The sequence below is a fragment of the Cygnus atratus genome, chromosome 2 (genome assembly GCF_013377495.2).
Source record: "Cygnus atratus isolate AKBS03 ecotype Queensland, Australia chromosome 2, CAtr_DNAZoo_HiC_assembly, whole genome shotgun sequence".
NCBI lineage: Eukaryota > Metazoa > Chordata > Aves > Anseriformes > Anatidae > Cygnus > Cygnus atratus.
Genome location: NC_066363.1, coordinates 25,680,995 through 25,702,855, shown reverse-complemented (window position 1 = coordinate 25,702,855; position 21,861 = coordinate 25,680,995). Strand labels below are relative to the sequence as shown.

General features: G+C 40.4%; 1 protein-coding gene across 3 annotated transcripts in view; it reads right to left on the bottom strand.

Annotated features, from left to right (window-relative positions):
- The window catches only part of LOC118247398 (probable acyl-CoA dehydrogenase 6), an 89,754-nt gene that overhangs the window by 4,363 nt on the left and 63,530 nt on the right, over nt 1–21,861 (bottom strand). For all 3 annotated transcript variants that reach the window (XM_035545355.2, XM_035545356.2, XM_050708884.1), the window contains 4 exons: nt 17,163–17,330; nt 11,284–11,457; nt 4,423–4,584; nt 4,130–4,280 (listed from right to left, as the gene is read on the bottom strand). In XM_035545355.2, the coding sequence (XP_035401248.1) occupies nt 4,130–4,280; nt 4,423–4,584; nt 11,284–11,457; nt 17,163–17,330 (655 nt within the window). The remainder of the gene's footprint in view (nt 1–4,129; nt 4,281–4,422; nt 4,585–11,283; nt 11,458–17,162; nt 17,331–21,861) is intronic.

Here is a 21,861-nt window from a genome sequence, read left to right as displayed (position 1 = left end):
TTTCTTCCCCTTTTCTGGTGGGCCTCGTGGAGTTGCTGGTGCCGTTTTGACATGGGGAAGAAAGTGAGCACCTGTGAGAGTGGGGGTTTTGGTTACTCCAGTTCTGTTTTTCACTATTAGCCTGACTTCATGGCAGCAGTTCCTCAGGGATGCTGCTCCCTGATTTCTTGGCAAGGAGACCATTGGTAGTGCACTTTGCTAAATCCTTCTCAAGATCTATGTGCTTCAAACCATCACTGCTTCCAAGAAGGCTATTTGAATGCTGCCTCCTTTCAGCACAAATTCCACTTGATTACAGAAGGTTAACACTTCCTCCTCCCCCCCCCCCCCCAATACTGTGTTACAATTGTATTACTGGCAAGACTTTTTTCCACAGAATGTACTGATGTATCCTCATATGTAATATTGTGTGATCTCTTCCATCTCCAGACTCAGCTAGATCTCTTACAAAACCTCTGCAGAAAAAGTCTGAAACTATGTATTTGTTTTCACAGATCACTGAGAAACAGTTATTAAGTCTTGTCCCAACAGTTAGCTACTGACTTCAAAGCAGATTTTTGTCAGTAGACCTTGATGGGTTTTGTTTTTGTCTGGTACAACCATAAATTGTGATAACGACACAGACTGATTTAAAAACCCAATAGTCTAGACTCATTCTAGTTTAGACATGCTTTATAAAGAATGAAAGACTATACAAAATGAAACTGATTAAGATATTTCAATTGACTTTTTAAACATTTAAGGAATATAAAAATGATTTATAAGGAAATGCATTCTTTATTCAAAAGATACTCCACTTAAAAACTATATAGAAGTTTGATTTTCAACTATTCTTAATTACAAATAAAACTTCATATTGCAATACTTAGGTGGCAGTTGGGGAAAAAAAGAATCCTTTTTCTTCTGCAGCTATGTGCACTTCATCTATTTCACATGAACAGTCCATCAAGATTTTTTATTATTGCTTTCTTTAGTCTTTCACAATGCACCGAGGAAAGAAATCTTAGTATTTTCCCCATCACACCCCCACAAGAGTAAAACCTGTAAGCACTGGCAGCAGATAGACACAGTGTTTAGTACTTTAAAAAGATCTTAAATTAAACAAACAAACAACTCCCCAACACTTTTTTAAGATCTCCAGTCAACACATTCTTCATATCTCAATAGAAGTGTATACAATTACTATTCAAATACATAGATCACTAGCTGAAATTTTTAAAAAAAGTCATGTTATGAAGCCTGAAAAAAATGCAATATACTTGCTTCTGAAAGTTTCTCTCCCTCTGGTCTCTCACAACCTGGGGCTTTCATATAGATGGTAGGTTTATTCAATAACTGATTTTTCCCAAGTCATGATGTCTTTAAGGCATTTGATGTAGGGGAGAGAATAACAAATGCAACTCCAGTCTGGCTCTCTCCGACAGAACCAGGCTAGTAGGCTGAAGTCTGGAAAGTCCACTCTTACTGGTGTATATGTTTCTGTTAAACTCTTTGATATTTGAGCTCAAAACTTTTCAAACCCATTCTCTTCAGAATCCCTACAACTGAAAATGAAACATGTAAGTATATAAAATCAGCCCATTTTAGGTACCTACATGGTGAAACAGTTACCTTCAACTACACATTCTAGAGAGTGTAATACTTTAGAAAAGACAGTTGTTCTACAAAGTTTAAAAGGCTAATGATTAAAATGGACAGATGTGAATAAAGTCTTTTGGCGAAGTGTTGTGCTGGGTCTGTTTAGTGTCTCCCCACTAACACCAGTAACTGAAGTTCAAAGACTTAATGCACTAACCATGCATTATGCCGTGTACTCTTTGAATAGAAACAGCCTGACGTGTCAGAGACTAACATTTCCTTGGAAATCTTCGTAAGTATCATGCTGCAAAAATCTTTGTACATTGTGACTGGATATCACACTGTGCAGTTATTATAATTCCCGCATGCTACTTTACAAACACCACAGTGACGTGAATGGTTACTCAGACTGCCGTACAAAAAAAAAAAAGAACAGCTTTAGGAAAGTCGCTGCTTTGCTTATCGTTACAGATTAACAGGATTCTAAATTGAACCTGTAATTGTTTATTTAGGTAATACTTTACTTCTCCCTTCCTGGTGCTTATGGTTACTCAATGAGGGAATTTTACTGATTCACAGAAAAATTTAGACTATATATATCACACCACTTTTAGCGCTATTTAAAACTGTTTGTTTTAGAGGCAGAAAGACAGGTTTCTTTAGCCAGCAGACACAGTTGATACCAATAGGAAATACTCTGGAGTTCTTCTCAGGGAAAATGTGACTGTAGTGATGTGCATAGAAACCATTCTGGAATTCACGCAGAAAAACCCTGTCCACAATTAGCAATAATATACATGTACATGGCTTAATGTCTACACATTTCTACATTGATAGCAAATGCTTCAAGACAAGTATTCACTTTATCCAAAGTGTCTACCACAATAGCTTTCAGCACCTCCATCACTGAGGACCATTAGCTGCTAATGAACAGGTGGTGAAAAAGGTAACTGAGAAAAAACATCCTATTGACAGCTGGCTTAAAACCACCACCACACAGCAGTCCTTACCTTTCAGGTATCCTTAAGTCAAAAAAGGTTAACAATCTCTCTGATTTACCACAATGGCATTCTTGTTCCTAAAATGCTATTAAAAGTGGAAAGACTAACTCCTACTTCTGATGAACCCTGTCCTGCAACTCTGCCATCCAGGGCAGGGTGAACAATGCAGAGAGACATACTGGAGAACAGAGAGCTGAGTTGCTCCATTTGCTGGAAGGGAAAGTGTCTGTGTTACCTATAGTGTTATAGCCTATAAACAATACTATATGGGTTGGGCATCAAGGCCTGACGTGGGTGTTTGGTGTACATGTCCCCCACCCCTATCCCATCAACCAGTAAAGGACAGGAGTCAAACATCATTCCTCTGCTGTACTGGATAGAGAAGTACAGAAGAGACCTGCCGTGAAATCACTGATATGTTTACATGCCACTCTTCAACACTATGTTTTTACTTTTTTGGGGAGAAGCTCTCATTACTCCAAACAAATCAATCCATTATAAAGAAATACGCTTTTTTCACTATTTTTTCAACATGTTCTGTTCTCACTTTACACAGATGCATTTGCTAAAGCTCTGAACTAACTGAACCACTAATTTTTCCAACCATTAATTAGGTATTGTATTATGAGGGCTGAACTGAGATCTGCTCTTAGAACAAAATCTAAGTTCCATTTTGGTCCTCCAACACAATATAGGACATGAGGCCAGCACGACTGCCAGGAAAATTATTTGCTTAGAGGGAATTTTGCTGTAGAAGTAGATACACTGCAAAATTTCAAGGCCCTGGCATGGGGCTTATTTAATTTGCAAAAAAGGCTGTTTTAATTATCTAAAAACTTGTGGGAAGCAGCTACTTCTCTCAGATGTCTCACAAGGTACCTAGTATGACTAATCGCATGGAGATTGCTCTCAGAGACTGCTGCAGGTCCGTGGGCAGGACCAGTCCCTCTGTCTGCAGTGAAGCAGGGGCTCACCACAGGAGCCCAGTGCTGAACTCCAGTTTCAGACACACGTTTAGGGTGGAAATATGGAAAAAAACATGACGCTGATTTTCACTGGTCCCTCAGAGTTAGGAGAAAAGCTACTGCTTTGTTTTAGTTCTGTTCCTGTAATCAAGCTTATAAGCACAGAGCAAAGGAAAAAAAAAATCACTTGTTGGTAGGCCTTGCCTCTTTTCATTGTCATACTGCCTAGCACATGCCCGAGGACCATCAGAGAAAACACAGAGTTTACTTTCTTTACCTGAAATTCAAGCTAACCTGTGGGTAGTTCAAACCCCATAGTTGTAGTTTGGCCAACTGTTGGCAAAGGAAGAGCCAGCCTACTTCCCAACACCAGTCACCCCCTCGTCAATGGGACAGGGGATGCCATTTTGTGGCATGGTCAAGGACTGCAGTCAGAGCTCTAACATAAATCAGTGACAGGCTGTTCAGCGGGACAGTCATCATCCAGGAGCTGGGAGCCTTTCCAGTGTGTGATCTTTTAGCAGGGCATTTAAGAGGGAAAATTGCAGTGAAGAAACCTCCTACATTCACCACTCACTCGCTTACCTGTAAAACCTGCTCACCAGCACCTCGCTGGTGAATCCCATTCCACCCCAAAACTGCAGACAGCTGTCAGTCACTTCACGGGCCAGACGACCAGCCTTTAGCTTAGCCATGGAAGCAAACTTGGTCACATCATTGCCTTCCACATAGAGAGCTAAAAAATGATGAAAAAAGCACAGTTACACAAGGGCACTTATTGACCACTGCCTGGCAACCATCTCCCCATATTCCTTCAGCCTGCCAATGCTCTTTGCATTAGAAAAAACACGTCTGGGAGGGCAGATGTGGGCGCTCACCAACAGTGCGGTACAGCAGCGAACGCAGCAGCTCCAGTTCGGTGGCCAGCTCTGCCAGGCGGAAATGCACGACTTGGTTGTGCAGCACAGACCGGTCAAACACCTTTCGCTGGCGAGTGTACTCAATGGTTTCTTGTATTATTGTTTCCAGCGGTGTCAGGACTTCACGAAGCAAAGCACAGAACAAGACATAGCTTTACCCAGATCTGTTTTTTTCCTTCCTGTTGAAAACGATTTTTTTTCCCAATACAAACGATACATTTTTACAAACAATACATTAGGTTTCCTGAAGTAAATTATTCCATATGCTCAGTTTGGGGTGCAGAATTTCAACTCCTAAAAAAGTCTGGCATTCCCTTGTACCTTTGAAAACAGATTCCTTATCCTCATTCCACCTGAGTCCCGAACTGCCAAACTCAGAGGAGAATGAAGGGAAGTGGGAGGAATGCAGCAAAGTCACAGAGAGCAGTACATAATAACAAGCATGTAAACCTTACCCTTAATATGCCATCTGGGGCTCTACCACAAACTTGTAGAACAGCAGAAATAATCCCAAAATAAAATCTGAAGGCAGGCAGTGTGCACATTGAGCAATGCTCTAGAAATGTAAATTCAAGGAAGCTTTCAGGGAAGAAGGCAGAAATCTATTTAGAGATCAAGGAAAGTGAACAGACTCTGATTACATTCCATGATCCAATCCCAATAAAGAAAGGAAGGAGAAAATATGAAGCTTCACAGCCCCTTTTAGTGAATCCTAAACTGTGCTTCTAATGGAAGCAGAATCAAAATAGGACACAGCTGGAAAACAGGTGAGAGAGATGGGAGAGACTGCTTTGAAGTGGACTAGTTTGCTGCATTTTTTCTTTTCTGACCAACCTTAGAGCGACCCTGTTTCAAACAAGAAAAAGGAAGAGTGTTTTCTTTCCAAGACAAACCAGCCTTGAAGTGATGGGATGGGCTTTCAGTCTGTCGCAGCTTTGCTAAGACAACAGCAGGTGCCGAATTTGTGGGGAATTTTGTTTGGCAAACGTGGGCCCACGTCATTGTGGCAAGCAGTAGGGAGAGTAGAGAGAGAGCTTACAAATCCATCTGTTTGATAAGTACCACGTTTTCCCTTTTGAAAATATGCATATCCACATCCACACACCTTTAGAAACTGAAAAACAAAAATCTGTATCTGAAATGCAAAATTCAGCCAGGCCTTGGACTACTACAAAATCCCTTTTCCCACCTGCCATGGCTCCTGCAGGTACCCACATGCAAATTCCTCACAGGAGCCCGGTGTGCTTCCATTCTTCTTTTTTGCATCAATATTGAGACCACCTCTACTTAAATTTCATCCCTATACTGCTCTCATATATCCTCATATACATCCCTATACTGTTCTCATATGCAGACTTTGCTTCCCACCATGGTCATTTACTAGCTCTTCCACAGAGCACTGCTTTTTGCACCCTGTCCCCACCACATCTCATGAGGTGAATGGCTTTTCTCATTCCCTTAATATTCTCCCCCCTTTCTTAAACAACTATCCACATTGCTTATTTTGAAAAACAAACAAAGAAACAAAAAAACCATATATAGTAAAGTCTTGTTTTCTTCTGTGTAAATTCTGTGCTGCCACTCTAATGTTGGTTTTCTGGACAGGAAAATAAATTGCTCTCTCCAGCTACATTTCTTTTACAAAAGGAATATCCCCGTTTTCCCAAAAGACCACGTAACACAATGCTGTAAGATGTATGATGCTAACAGCTTTTTTGCTTGTACACCTATGGTCTCCAACTTGGAGAGATGCTACAGAAAAAGCAAGAAGTGTCCAGGCACCTCTTGCTCCATACCCCAAACCAGGAAGCATGGAGCTGAGGCTGTGCTGCTGGGAGGGAAACCAAACAGTACGTGCCAGTGCTAGGACAGCAGAAGAGAGGTGGGAGGGATAAGGGCACGGGATTAGGCTTGAATAGGTCTGTCAGGGCAAGGTGCTCCAGCATGGCTCATTTGGTTGCCAGCATCCAGATGGGAAATGGCAAAGCAGCTGCAGGACTGCGTGGGAAGGAGCAGAACAGCACCTGCGTCAGTCCTGGCTGCAAAAGGGCTGAAGATCACGATGGGGTTTTGGTCCATCTCTGCTCAGGCTGTCACCACGCATCAGGGCTGGGAGCAGGAAGCATGGGAGGGTTGTTCTCACTGTGCTTACTTCTCTGCTTCACTGCCTCCTTCCTGCCCCATGTCTCAGCTAACCCATCCTCCCTTGTTTCCTTGGCTGTCATCACTGCCCTTCTGCTTGTTCCAGGAACTGCCATTTGCACACAAAAATAAAGAGAGGAGATTTTCTCAGGACAGGTATTTAGAGCTATAAGCGTAGCTCTGAAATGGCAAAGCTTGACTGTGAAGCAAACAGCAATGAAACACAGCGTGTCATGAATACCACGACTGCCAGCAGCCCATTACAACATAATAGCACAAAACACTTTGCCAGTTGCATGATAAATATAGAGAAATGACATTATCACCAGTGAAATTCATTTTCTCTCTAAACTTTCATCCTTTTACTGTACTGGCGTGTTTGTTTCCTCTTTTGTCATACAATGTTCTTCCCATCCTCAGGCAAACTTGGCCTCAGGCTGTCTGACTGACAGCACACGCAGGAAATGTCACTCAGGGGCAGGATAGGGACCATGCCGTCTACCAGATAGCAGAGCACTGTGAAAGCTCTCGCAGTTGCCAGATGCAGAACAATCTTTTCTTCATACTTCCATCCACCTTACATTTTCCCACTTGAAACTTCTGCTCACTGTAAACACACTTTGCCTTGCTATTTCTCCACCCAACACAAAAGGAAACTAAAACATTTTTCTTACGCGGTCACTGATCCCTCTCTACTGAGACATACAGCAAGCTCTGAGCTAAACAATCTGTCTCTTACGGACGTGGGTTGCCCATGCAAAAGGATCTGTCATCCTGCCGTGACTCAATGGTGCTCATAAAACTGAGGCTACAGGAGCAGATAGAAGTCATTAGAGAAGTGCCATTCTGCTCTCTCACACACATGCTGAACTCCCTCTTGGCCTCCAAGTGAAGCAATTCACAGGAAAACTGTTTGCTTTTTGCCATAGTAACATTCCCTTCCTGTGGTCAGGGTAACAGGTCCTCAAAGTGATGGTGTTTGCTGAGTGTCACAACATGGGAGAGGTTTGTGGCAGCTCTTCCCCTTTAATGAAGCAGGAAAGGCAATGACTTTTACCAACGGCTTTGGTAACATGCCACTTGGAAGAAAAGAGCACACCTGTGACCAAATTTTGCAAAGTAAAATTCTTGAAAAACGTAGGCTTGATAAAAATAAAAAGCCTTCCAGGTAATTCATTTTCCATCTGTTTTAAATTTCTTTCACTGAAAAAATATTTTAAAAGGAAATAAAAAAAAGAGAACGAGAGAAGGAAAGAGAGAAAGAGAGAAAGAAGAATGAGAAGGAAGAAAACTCCCCACACACATTCTAATACTTGGCCACAATGAAGATAACCAGTAAACAAAGAGAAGGCTGAACCACACTATATTTCATACTAAAAAAACTTTATAAAAAGAAAAACAAAAAAACAACACCCCCCAAAACCCACCACCAACAACACAAGAAAAAAGGAAGGAAAGAAAGAAAAGAATTGCAGTGGCATTGAACTGCCTCTGTCAAGTTTTAGGAAGCAGTTGAAGCAAGCAAGCTAAGAGCAGTCCTTGAAGTGTTCAGAAAAAAACAAACATAATTTTCAGTGTCACATGAATGGTGGTGAATTGGGAAGGCACAGGAATGTCCTTCTGAGGGCCAGAAATGAGGACTTGGATGAACATGTGCAGACCTAATCATGAAATTACTGAAGGCGTGCACATAGTCTTGAATACTTGAGCCTTCAGCAAAACACTTGTGGTTGCACCAATGCAAAACTCTTTGTAGGACTGGAAGCTAGCAGTGCCTATAACATTGTGGTGTAACAAACCACATCCATCAGGCAAAGGGCTCTCTTCTGAACATCAGTTACTCTGACAAACTCTCTCGTTTACTACAACTGGTTTCTTCTGAATTTTGTAATGTGACAAGAGACCTAAGCCTTGTTCCTGCTTCCAGTGCTCTTCAAGCATTTTACGTCAAATCGTCAGTGGATAAAAGCAAAAACGACCCAGAGGGCACAGCATGGCCTGGTTCCTTCCTAGCAAAGACACTGTAGGATGGAGCTGCATCTCCCTTGGTGGCAGCAGGGACCGAAGATGCCCTTCCCAGATTGCTCATCATCATTCTGGCAACAAGGCAAATTGGAACCTGGTGTCCCACTTCCTGAACGAGTGCATGGGCTGCCAGGGTGTTGTGCAAAGCTGGAGAGCACCAAGCTGCCGGTGGTTTTGAACACAAGTGATCTCACCTGCTGGGCTTTGTGTTTTGATGCTGTCACCACGCATCACTCTCGCCCGGGACATGACTAACACGACTCTGCTGCCCGGGGAATGTCACTGCAACCTGGCGTTTATGATCGTTTTGTTTAACACAGACTCCAAACTGAGCATAAGAATGCTTCATCGAGCCCTTACGGTCTGTGTAAACTTTGGTTATGGTTCAGAAGTGGCTTTTTGCTTTGAGGAGGAGGGGACTCTCACTCGTTTGCTGCAGCAGGGCTTGTGGTGACCAGCCACATGTATGAGGAGAGGTGAAATACAGCTCTGCCCCGAAAGGTAATTAGCACAAGGCACAGTAGATCTACATAAATTAAAACAAATCCCGCAAAGATTTCAGTGGGGCTAATTCTTCTGTTCTGTTCATAAGCTCTCCTAACGTGACATGGTAACTGCTGTTTGATAGCACTGTCATTGATTAGTGAAAGACTTCTTTTTATGTTGATGAAGCTCACAGAAAAATTAGATGGTAAAATATGTCTGCAGAAAAACAGCCTCCTGCCAAACTGCCTGATTTTCTGACTCCTTTAGATTAATCCCAAGCTTTGGAAAATATATGTTTGTGATAAGCAAAGAAATCTGAGGTCAGATACTTGAGGGACTTCTGATGGTGGGCACCAGAAATACAGGTCGGTCACCTTGGAGGCATAAACACTCCTACACCAAGGCTACTGCTGTACTATCTACCCTCAAGGACTGAAAACTGCTTTAAACTACTCTATTCACTGTATCTGTCACATTTCTGCCTAGGCAGGAATACTCTTTTCCTCAGGATTTCCAAAACTTGCCTGTTCGAGGCCGTGAACAAAGTGATCAAGCTTTGAAATCAGCCTTGCTTTCACCAGGAGGCATGACAAGGGGACCACCAGAGGCCCCTTCAGACTGGAATCATGTGGCTCTCCATGACTGCCACCTGAACATGCACTGTGCCTGCAGTGTATGCCAGCATCCAAGGCTTGAATGGTGATGGCTTTGTGCAAGCAGCTCTTCAGCACAGGCTCCAGGCCTCCGGCACAGTGCTGCCGGCAGACCCAAGGCCACCCGGCCTGCAGAGGCCATGGCGAACAGGCACCAGAGAGCTGCTCTGTGCACCTGCAGCGGCAGCTTGCAGGCAATTACACCCTGACTGCCTGGTGCTTGGGGCCCTTGCGTAAATGACGAGGACAGGCACAGGCTCATGGGACTATTCACCTTTTAAAAACAAGGAGAGGAGAGAGGCTGACTGCTCTCAAAACCTGGAGCCCCTGGTTACAGCACTGTCCTTGGTAAGGCAATTCCCAATTCATCCTTTTAGTATTAGGCCTAGAGACTTCATGTGGAATGATCTGAACTCATTTCACCTCCATCCCATGAATGTGGTGAACACTGCAAAAGCAGAAGCAGTACAGGGCATCTCATCCTTGCCAGAGTCTGCAGCATCATCCTGTGCAAGCCTGGCCTCCTACTCTTTGCTACAACAGCCCTCACATGTACCATTTATCTCAGACTGAACTAAAAACATTGGCTCAAACCAAAGGTGTTTTAAGCATTTGAACTCCAAAATATTTGGTCTGGGATCAACCCATCACAGGGAGTGAATTTTTTTTTTTTTTTAATTTGGTCACTGAATCAGAAAATCACTTTGTACAGTTCCCCGTTCTCCAGCCACACAGAAACAATAAGAGGCAGTGTATGCACAGAAGTACAGGCCTGAGGAGATTATTTACACAAACCTGAAATTTAAAGAGGACCAATCTCCAATCTTCTTATAGTGAACCACACTACATTTAAGTTAAAGAATCAAATGCTATGGGGTAAGGGGAAGGTTGGAAGGCTGAAGATGGACAATCCAGACTTGGATCTGGTTATCTGAAATATCCAGAATCTGTCTATCTCAAACATGTGGACTTGGGTATGGCCTGAGTTGAGAGTAACAGAAACTCTGTGGCAGCAGATCTTCAGGGAAGGGAATTTGGTGTTGTATTATGTACGTCCAACGTGTATTGAGATAAAACAGATCTGTAAAAACAAAGCTATTAAGTCCTGTATTTACACAGCCACTGAATTAATTTTCTAAAATCTAGGATAAAGATAAACATCATAGCTTACTGCACTACAGGAAAAGTAACCATTCTTCTATTTCATGCCAGTATTTTTATACCCTTTTACTACATCTGTAGCCAGCATAACATGATACTGTTTTTTCTTATCAGCAGAACAGACTGAGAGAAAGAAGAAAATCAAAAACAGCCTCTGTGATACCTCACAAAATATTTTCTGTTTCAAGCTTTCCTACTAAAAGGGAAGGTTGTCTGTATTCAGGCTACAACAGATTTCAAAAACAGATTGTAATAGGTCATAGTTTACAATAAAAGGAAAGTGCTATTAGTCATGCAGTAAGGGTGACCCCTGTGCTCCTGCCAGGCCCCAGCAACACGAACGATGACTTACCAGTGGCTACTCCCCACAGCCGCTCTTCTTGGAATTGCAACATCTGATATGTAAAACCCATTCCCTCCTCACCGATGAGGTTTTTGCAGGGGACTCTTACGTCTTCAAAAAAGATCTGAGCTGTGTCCGATGACCTCATGCCCAGTTTGTCTATCTTTTTAGCAATGTGAATGCCTGAAGAAAAACATGATATTAATCTGGAATTTAATAATAAAGTTGGCTCATCCCATTTTTAAGAATTTTCTCCACTTTATTTGACTAGAAAATCAGACATTGCAATTTTAAAGGTCTTAATTTTCCTTATGTTCCCAAATATTAATTGTTTACTAGTAGTAATAATCTTACTTCATGTACGTCTGGAAAAAACACAATATTTATTTACTTATGTTTGATTTTTAGTGCACTATAATAAAGTGTTGGAATTCAATTTAGCAGTATTTGCTGAGTGCCTGCACTACAGTGAAACAGTAAATAAATGTTTAATAATGGCAGAAAACAGAATTATATGTTAAGCTGCAACTAGAGAATTTCTACTCATGGAAATTCTCTTCCTTCTCTTTCTTCCACATTTATCCTTCCCTTTCTAACCCATTCTGATCTCTTCTGGTACCTGTAGAAGAAAGGGTTTATAATCAAATCTTATCACTCTCTCCTAGTAATAAAAAGGTTAGACTCAAATTTATAAATACAAGCATCCAACAATTTTGTATCAACTCAAAATTTTGTTAAGACTACGTATTTTATGATGGCATACAAAGACTATTTAGTGCATTTAAACAGTCACAGAAGGGTTTATAAGGATCGTGATTCATTCCTTGAAGTTTTTATGTTGACATCCTTGTGAAGAGGGTATGCTTTCCCACTGACTTCCCTATACAGCATAGACTCTGACCCAATGTGCAGCTGTCTGTTGGAGATGAATCTGATTCCTGTAGGGAAATCCTGTTGCAATCTCTATCCAGATCTCAAAACTGCTTCAGATTTGGCCACTTCAGCTATGTAATCACACCAGGAAGTAATCCTTCCTGTTTTATTTCCCAGAGAGATTTTTTTTCCCCACAAGTTCTTCCTTGTTATTATTTAGATGCAAGCACAGATTACCGCTGTGCCATAAGAATTAGACAGACATCAGTGATTTTTGTGTTATTTCCCTTTAAGTCTTCAGCCTTTATCTCCTTGTTTTTCTGGGTTTAACACATGAAAATTCTGCATGGAAATCAAGAATGCTTCAGAGGTAAACTGAGGCCAACAGGTAGATATAAGGACTTGTGCAAAACATGCCAATTACATCTGCCAAGTCAACACGGGTAGAAGAAACATCCTCCACATTTTCTAAGTTTTTTTTTTTTTTCTAATTTTCTAAATTTTTCTAAGAAACTTTTTTCAAAGTTTCTATGGGTTTGACAGAAAAGCAAACATTTTGCTATCCACAGACATGGTATTCTAACCAATTTTGTGACAGAGTGGGATTCTGGTATTTTTTTTCCTCTTCATTCTATTTTTTACTATCCTATACTACTCTCTAACACAGCTTAATAAGAGTTGGTCACTGCACAAAATGTTGTGGTCCCTCTCTGTACTTCCTTGGCTTCCACACCTCTTTCTGAATTAAAACAGGCCTCTCAAGCTCCTGGTGACAGGAGGCCTTCAGCCATGTGAAAATTACTTTGGTTTTGGAGGCAGAAGGAGTTTGCAGTCATTTGCTTCAAATTCATCCTCTCTGGCAGCACTGAATAAGATTATGGAAAGTTTCATCTCTCAGCAAAGCAGAGATGAAATACTGACGCTATTTCCAAATGCCAAGTCTGCTCTCAGAAGAATATCCACATCGACTTCCAGACCTTCCACTCAAGACTACTCCATCGGCCAATCTATAAACAGATAATGTGTTACGAATATTTCCTTTGATAGTTGTTCAATGGAGGAAGAAAACTGGAACATCTGTATAAATATCTTTGACTTTTGGATTGAAAACTATCCAGCGATTTGCACCCAGTCATGCCAGAAAAGCATTTGTGGTTTGTTTCTGTATTAAAATCAGAGTTAAACAAACACACACTGAAACTATCTACAGGCCCAAATGATTTCTGGAACATCTCTTCCTGTTGGAATATCACTGCTTGGTTTCTTTGAGAGTTTCAGAGATCATGTCTTTGGTCTGCTTCCAGCTGTCTTTTATGTAATCATTGCTCCTTGCCCATGTGAAGATGCACTTTCTGCTTTTGTTACTGGGATGTTAACTAAGGACTCTGCTAGATGAAGTGCAACTACTGCAGTTCTTTGTATTGCTAAATGAGTCCTACTGAGTGCTTCCCCAGGCTCACGTAAGGTAACAACTGCTGAAGAAGCTCTTACAGGTCTGGTTAGAGCTGCTAAACGTGTTAAAGACTTCCATCCATACTTCTTACAGATTGGGTGGTGTGTTCAAGTTTCCTGAATCTAGCAGTATTCCTCCTTTGTTGAGCCTTACCAGTTTCACTTGCTCTGAGATTCTTTTTTCTCATTCAGAAAGAGGCCAATCTCCATCAGTCTCACGTAGTGTCTGTTACTAGCATATGCTCTGCTTTGCATTCTCTCTTTTTTGAAGACACTGATACATAATCAGCTCTCTAAGATACGGACATCAAAATCTTCCTTCACTTAATTATTTTAATTCTCTTCAGAAGGGGTACTATATACTTAAAATTATCAGTAGCAGTAGAAATCATTTGCCCAAATAATTCCCAGACTTTGTCTGCATTAGATAAATGACAAGCTATCTAATAACACACATATCTCAATCTAGCAAGGCCAAGTGCCCGTCTTACTAAAATCACTCTAGCAGAGCCATTTGTACTACTTCTGCCAATATCACTGAGATGGATTACTCTATCTCTTCATGGGCAGTTCTTCCCAGGTGTCCTTGATTTTTCACTTTCTCCCACTCCTCCAGAACTTCTGACAATCTCTTTTTAGTTCCTTTATTCTATCTTGGGAGAAAGGGAGTCACTCTCTCCTGCCACCATTTAGTGCCATTACAAGTGGAGAGAGACACATTTTAAATTGCAACTTGAGAAACATGTTCTTTCTCCTTCCCTGGATGCTCTTCTCTTTATTATCTCCTCTTTGCAATTTATCCAAGTACTATCTCATGACTCACAGGACAAACCAGTGCACAACTATGTCCCAGATTGGGGCTGCAAGCCATTTGTCTATATATCTTACGCACAGACACTTTATACTGTGCTAGATTCTCTTTCATCACATGAGAAATTGACTTTTTTTTTTTAAGACATCATTAGTACGAGGAGTCTACACCTACCTAACCACAGTTATCAAAATTCCCTTTATAAGAGAGGTATTCAGAAGTGTTTGTCAAATCAAGGCCATGATTTTCTTCAACCCAGAGTAGACCCTGCACAAACCTAAAATTAGAAGAAGCAAATCCCACTTTATATCTCTAATAATTACTGGTTGTTGAAGCTAATAATTCGTTTCATACTTGTCATTTTTTTCCTTAGCTCACTTTCTGCAAGTATGAAACAATTAGGTTTTTGTGAAAAACGCTGGACCCCCATCTCCTCCCAGCTGCTAGCAAGGAATGAGTTACCATTGCACCACGGATCTCTTCCATGCCCTGCCATACAGCCTGGAGACTGCAGCAGTTAGTCAGACATAACACACGCCTTCTCCACTGCACTTGTTCTTGAGTTTTGACATACCTACACCTATAGATGCTTGATAGTGCTTCCTTCTGCGATGTCCTCTAGACACTTCCTGTACAGTCTTGGTCTGCTGCCCTGTAAAGAGTGTGATCTTTGGCAGATACACATCCTTAGGATGTAACACAGCAGCTTGAGCTTCCTGCTCACATCTGTGTCAAATGGCAGCCTTTTTCATATTTTTCCTCCTTGTTTCCCTGAAAAATTTCATTTCTGATGTGAAATCCCACCCACCGAGCACAATCAGCCATCTCAATACTTCAAAATGCCACCAGTCAGGGTACAATGACCCTTCCGGAGGTCCATATCTATATCTATCACACAGAAGAATGAAAGCATGTACACTTGGAGGACTGCAATTTATATTTCTAGGAAGACTTCTACATCTCTGTACATCAATTTCAGGTGACTCAGGGAATTTTTCTCCTCAAAATATATCTACCACAGGTAAAGCAGGCTTGTGTATAGGTTGTGTGGCCTAACAATAACCCCCCATAAAGCTACAATGATTCACATCTTTGTTGAATTAGCAAAGTATCTGAAAACCTCTAAGTCAATTTGTGAATATTTGATCCACCTGTAATAGCAGGTTGGCTGCTTTGGTACTTCTGGAAAACCGACTTCAGAGAAGCAGTATTGCATTTGCACTCTGACTTTTTTCATGAAAAAAAAAAAAACACAAGGAAAACTATGCAGATGACTGATAAGTAAGGTCATCAGGAAATTCTGGGAGATTCTGGCTCTGAATTACCACATTCATTCATCACTTATTGGCCAAAGTCAACAGGTGAATCAGTTGAGTCTTCTGTGAACTTCCATTCAAAGCCGGTTTTGCATGAGCAGTTGTTTAGAACCTCACAACCCACTAGCTTAATTCCCAAAGCACCTTGCTTCCTTCCTTGACTTACTCCATATTCAAATTCACTTGTAATAAGTTCTAAGGTGCTCTAATCACTCTTTTGCAACACTGGAGACCTGAGATTTTGTTCTCAGTCTGAACACTGAAGTAAACACATAGACATTCACTTCACTGCCATGGTGACTTCCCTACATGTTAAATGCTGATAGTGACATGTATTTCATGCAAAATATACTCCAAATTGAATGAACAAAAATGCCACATGTTTTAATATTTTCTTGTCATCCATCATCATATTTATCATGCCAGTTTAAAGGTTAGAACTTCCTAAGAATCATTAGATCTTTTTAAAAGAGAAAGACTATTTTCTAGAAATTAGAAAACTCAATTAATGCAGTTAGGGATACCCTCATTTATTTTGTGTTTTTCAAGAATGTTGGAAGCCAGAAAGGTTTAAAACCTTTCAAAGGTGTTAAAGATATTCAAAATTAAATTTCAATAGCCAGAAAATTCACTGTAAAAATGTTTCTGTCAACATAACCTTAACTTTATCCTCTTTTAATGATGTCCTTTATGCATAAAATAAAATACTGCCACAGCATCTGCAGACTACTCAGGAACAGACCCCATGTGGACACTGAAACTTGTACCTCTTAGGTCAGGATGTATTTCTTCACTGTCTTCACCCAAACTACAGTTTAAAACTATTTGGGAAATATAATTTGAGAACACTTTACATATTGTTCATATGTAGCAAAGATCTATGGAAATTGAATAATATGTTATTTGTTTTGAGGACTATTTGGAACTTCAAGCCTTTTCTGGACAGAAAACCAAAATAAAAGTTTTGTGGAACTTCTTCAAAACTAAAAGACACTGGATGTTGTAGTTAAAAAAAAATGGCTCTATTTTTAATTATTTATTTAAGGCATTAATTTTGTCCTTGGCAGTGATTTAACTTGTCGATTCATTCTCACAGAAGGTTATGAAATACTCCCATGCGAATGTCTCTGAACAGGTTTTCTAAATTTATTTTGGGGAAAAATAACTCTCCACATAAAATGGCTTGGGAATCCCAAACTGAAGTCTGTGAAATGTTCAATTTCCTTCTCATTTGCTTTTTTCCCCTATTTTTTTTTTTGTGGAAGTGTGGGTACAAATGCATTTCAGAATCAACTTAGTATGACAATGAAACATTTAATTCAGAAGAGCATTTATGGGTGTAGTCTTCTATCTTAAACACCTTATCTTCTTGTATCACGCACACACAAAAACACCAACAAAACCAAATTAGAAGAAAAAAAATTCTTTGTTATTACCATGTAGATTCATTGGCAGACATATGAGAGATTTATTTCGATGAGGAGGTCCTTCACTCGTATTTGCCAGCAGGCACATCCAGTCTGCTTGGCACCCAGATGTCGTCCACATCTTACCACCATTTATGACATACTCATCGCCTTTCTTCACAGCTGTTGTCTTGATATCTATTTCAAAACATAGGAAATGGTTATTCTTGTGAAGGAAGGATAAGCTGGTCCCTGCATGACTGGATGAGTCACTCCCTTGCTCTCAGACTGTCAACACTCACCCCTTTCACTTCGTGCCCTCCAAGCCCTCTAAGCCTTCCAGGCTGGAAAAGGCAGACCCACCTGGACAACTCTCTTTGAAGACAAGCCAGGGAAAACAGACCACTTCTCTCACCCTCCTTTAGGTGGAGTCTTCATCCCAGTGGATGAAAGCAGAAAGCTCTCTGTAAGTAAATTTGGTCGCCAAAAACTCAGGCCAGAAATACTTCAGTCTGAGGTGATCTATTACGCATTTCTGTCACTGTGTACGTTAGTCACCGAGGAGACCATTAATTTCAGAGACCCAACTTAAACAAACACAAGCCTCAATATCTGTGTATGCATAAGGATATATATACGTGCACTTCCTGCATGCTGTAGGTCAGAATGGCGTAATAAATTCAAAGATAGTAAGCTTTTAGAAGGCAAAGTTTAAATCTTAAAGTTGTCTGTACATGAAGGAGTTCTAAACACCTGCTACTTCTACCCCATGGCATAAAAAAACCCAATGCTATTTTCATTCATGAGTGTTCACATCACTGCAAGCAGCCCTGGATGCAACAGACAGCAGGAATGAATCATTAGTTACTACTTACACTCCAGCAGAATTTCCAAAGAGCTGGCTTCTCCCCCCTGAAACTGAATTTCTTCCACTGAAACCCCAGCTAAGAAGGCTCTCTAACAGAAATCTAGCTTTAAGTTGGTGATGGTATGAAAGAACCCAAGCACACCCCCAATAGCACTTGTAAATCTAATGACTATAAAGTGCATTACAGCCCACCTACTGAGGGAGGCAGCAGACTTGAAGGGTAGAAGTCAGACACAAAGTGGAGTGGGCAACCACAATTAAGTCAGCTGGTTATACCTTCATACACACCCACCTCAATCTGCACATGAACCTTCTTCCCAGAGGCTGTAAACTCAAAACAAATCAAAACCACAAGCCTGATCTTCATTTGCAGGATAAACCTAGTGGCTACCTGTGGATGAGGTCAGCATGGATGAAAGATTTGTTAGTGAAGAAATGGGAAAAAATGGTGGGAGAAAATTGTGTGATAGTGTAAGAGAAGGAATTTGCAGATATAGCTATAGATAAATGAACTTACAAGAGTGTAATGATGAACAGCGAGAGAGAGTACCAATGTGAATAAAACCAGCAGCAATCTCGCTATTCATTTAATGAAAGGGCTATGCCAAATCTGTCCAAAGGACTTGACGTGGAATCTGAATAATAATGAAGGCCAACAAAGTGAAGGAATCCGAAGTACTGATGCTGTTAATACATGACACAGACTCTGGACAGTCATATACATGGAGACTAAACAATACGCGAAGGACACAAAAGAGCAGGAATAAGAAACATGGCATGACTAGCGTAAAAGGGTGGTAGCACACATAGTGATTTACATCACACATCCCTTTGTTATGGTACAGCTACTAAAAAGATTAAATTGAGGTTGCCTGGAAGGCCTGCAGACGAACGTTGAGTACTACAATGCAATCACAAATATAAACAGTATTTGCAAGCATGGCGTCACAAGAGACTAACTTCCCAAATACAGATTAAAGAACAAATGCCTTACTAATGGGAGTGTTCAAGTATTCTCAAGTGTGATGGTTGACAGTATTTCAAGTACTTCAAGTACTTGAAAAATGACTATTTAAAATCAACTTACGAAGAATTTAGTATCTTCAACCTTAATTAAGGAAAGACGACCAAGTCAATAAGTAAGTTTTAAATATAAAATATGACAGGCTTTGAAAACTTACTTAACAATTTACTAAAGTCAAGTGGGCTCAGTCTCAGTGATATGGCTATTAAGATCCTTTGTCATATTTGACTATAATTATTCTCCCTGATGGAGCATGGCCCCAGAAAAAGCCTACATTTCCCAGAGGGGGTGCTCCATAACTCATTTTTGGCAGGCCCACATCACTGGTCTTGTGGTGTCTATATCTCAAGAGCTTACAAAGTATGCTGTGTCGGTCCCTTCTAGGAACGACAACAAGGTATTTGACATCATTGAAAGGCATATGAAGCAGCTAGTGCCAAATAAGCAACCAGAGCTGGTTATTTCACCATTCAAATCACACCATATTTGAGAATCAAGTTTTCTTCTCCAGGGTGCTGTTGACTCTAGCCATACATCTAAATAGATTTGACAAAAGGCAAGGTTGGCTTCAACTCTGAAGGTCAAACTTGTTATCACAGATAGGCAACACATATCCTTTATGTCAAAAATGAAAACATATATCTGGAATTTACATCATCAGCACAGAAAAAAAAAGGGGGGAAAAAAACTTGAACGTAATAGCTTCAAGTCTAACTGAATGAATAATTGCTTCAAAAAACAGGAAAGTAAGGAGATTAATCATCAAAGTAAGCCACAGTTTGGAGGTCAGAAGGTAAGAACTGCCATAGGTCAAACTGAGATAAATCTTGCAGATGAAAAACAACAAAATCCAAAAAGATTAAGGCAGTAAACAAAAAGATTTCAGCTACAAAAGAAAAAGAGAATGAGAAATAGCATGAGGCATGCTGAGGATGCCTCAAAACTAAAGAAATATTTTGCATGCAATTACAAAAAGATTCCCAATATAGCTGACAAAGGAAGACATCTACAGAAAGGACTGTACAAAATTAAAATAAGTGAAAACAGATGTCGTTGGTCATAGTAATCTTCACAGCCTCAGAATACACTTGGAAACAAAAGAGAATTCAATTTACAGGTGACACCTTATTTCAAACCTACCTGATACAATTATTATGAAAGTGGATTTTCTAGAGAAAATTGGAAAAGAAAACAGGTCCTGTTGGACCCAAGCAAACTAAAATATTATGTTATTCAGCAACTATGAGTTAGATTTTATGTAAAGCTGAAAATTAGGACAAAAGTGGAAATGTGGGTAAGGAAATAGGCAAAGGGGAAATTACATCGGGTTGCATTAAAGGAGGAAGTGCTGACGTGCAGGGAGGGCACTACTGGAGCTTGGATATCAGCCTTTGGATGAAACCTCTTGCATGTTTCCTTTAATGATCTTTAGAAGAAGAGCAGGAGTACACCAACAAAATTTGTTGGTCTCACAAACCTGGGAGACTTCACCAACACCGACAACTGAGGTATCGGGCAGAAAGAAAGGAACGATCGTGAGTTTTCAAAGTCAACATGGCAAGTACAAGCACTTAGGCACAAGTAATAAGAATTACTGCTGCATCTTAAAATATCTCAGTAGAAAACCAGTAATGAATATGATCTGCATAGTTAATCACAGTTCACAAGCCAGAAAATTGCTGTGTAACAGAATATATCAGAGGGTAGTATTTCTATTAGAGCTGGAAAAGCATTTGTGGCATTACAGACACCATGTACAATTCTGGCTTTTCATGCTCAGGAAAGATGACCTAAACTCAGAAAAGCTGGAACACTGAATTCCACTGAGAGGAAATGGGGCAAGATATCTATGTTGAAGAGGCAGACATGAAAGAGATTACTTGGTGCAGGTGTCTGCAAGACTTAACTCAAACACAGACAAAGTCTCTTCCATGATGTGCTCTAACATATCCTGCAAAGATTATCAGCAAAACATCATATAGATTAAGGAATAACGGTGAGATAGAAAGAGACAAAGAACTGATGCATGTTTATGCTTTGTGGTACCATGAACCCTGAAATCAGAGTAAAGACTTCCTACCCTGACTGTTCTGTACTGTTCTGCTTTTCAAGCTTTGTGCTAGTTTTGTTGTATGTTGTCAATATTATGTACACAATACAATGACTACATTTGAAAGCAGGCAGTTGCTCCTTTAAATTGACTTGAAATTTATGTAAGAGTATAATACACAGTCCTTTTTATTCTGTTGAATTTTGAAAAAATTAACTGCAGGTACCTTTTGATTCTCATGTAGAGAAAAATCTTTTTCTTCTGTGTTTTCACTAGTTTCCGTAATTTTGGACCTGGAAGAAGAAACTGCGACAGATGCCTACTCTATGCCATTCTTCAGTTTAAAATACACCAGCTCCCAGCACAGGAGCATGTCACCAAGCTTCATGTGTGAACAGTCGCTTTACTTCAGTGCTACTTTTTTTTTTATCTAAGGGAGACAAACATCCCAATAACAACATGAGAAACCAAAGAGAATAACAAGTACAGTTTTACATGGTTTAAAGCATAGTTTTACATAGTTTAAAGCTAGGCTGCCTGGAGATGATGATCCTTGAGACATGCAAAGCAGTGCTAGTGAGAAGATAAGCTAGTGCTCCTCAGGCCTAAGTGGCCCATTTAGTTACCCTTTAGAAGCACTGCATGCTGGTTTCTGGATTTATACCAAGGATCAGATGTTCCATGACAGCTAAAAAGCATCATCTTTTCATCCTGCAGTCTGTCTCACTGTGGCACTGACAGTCTGAGTTCATCAGATAAATCCTAGTCCATTCCAAATTTTTCTTTA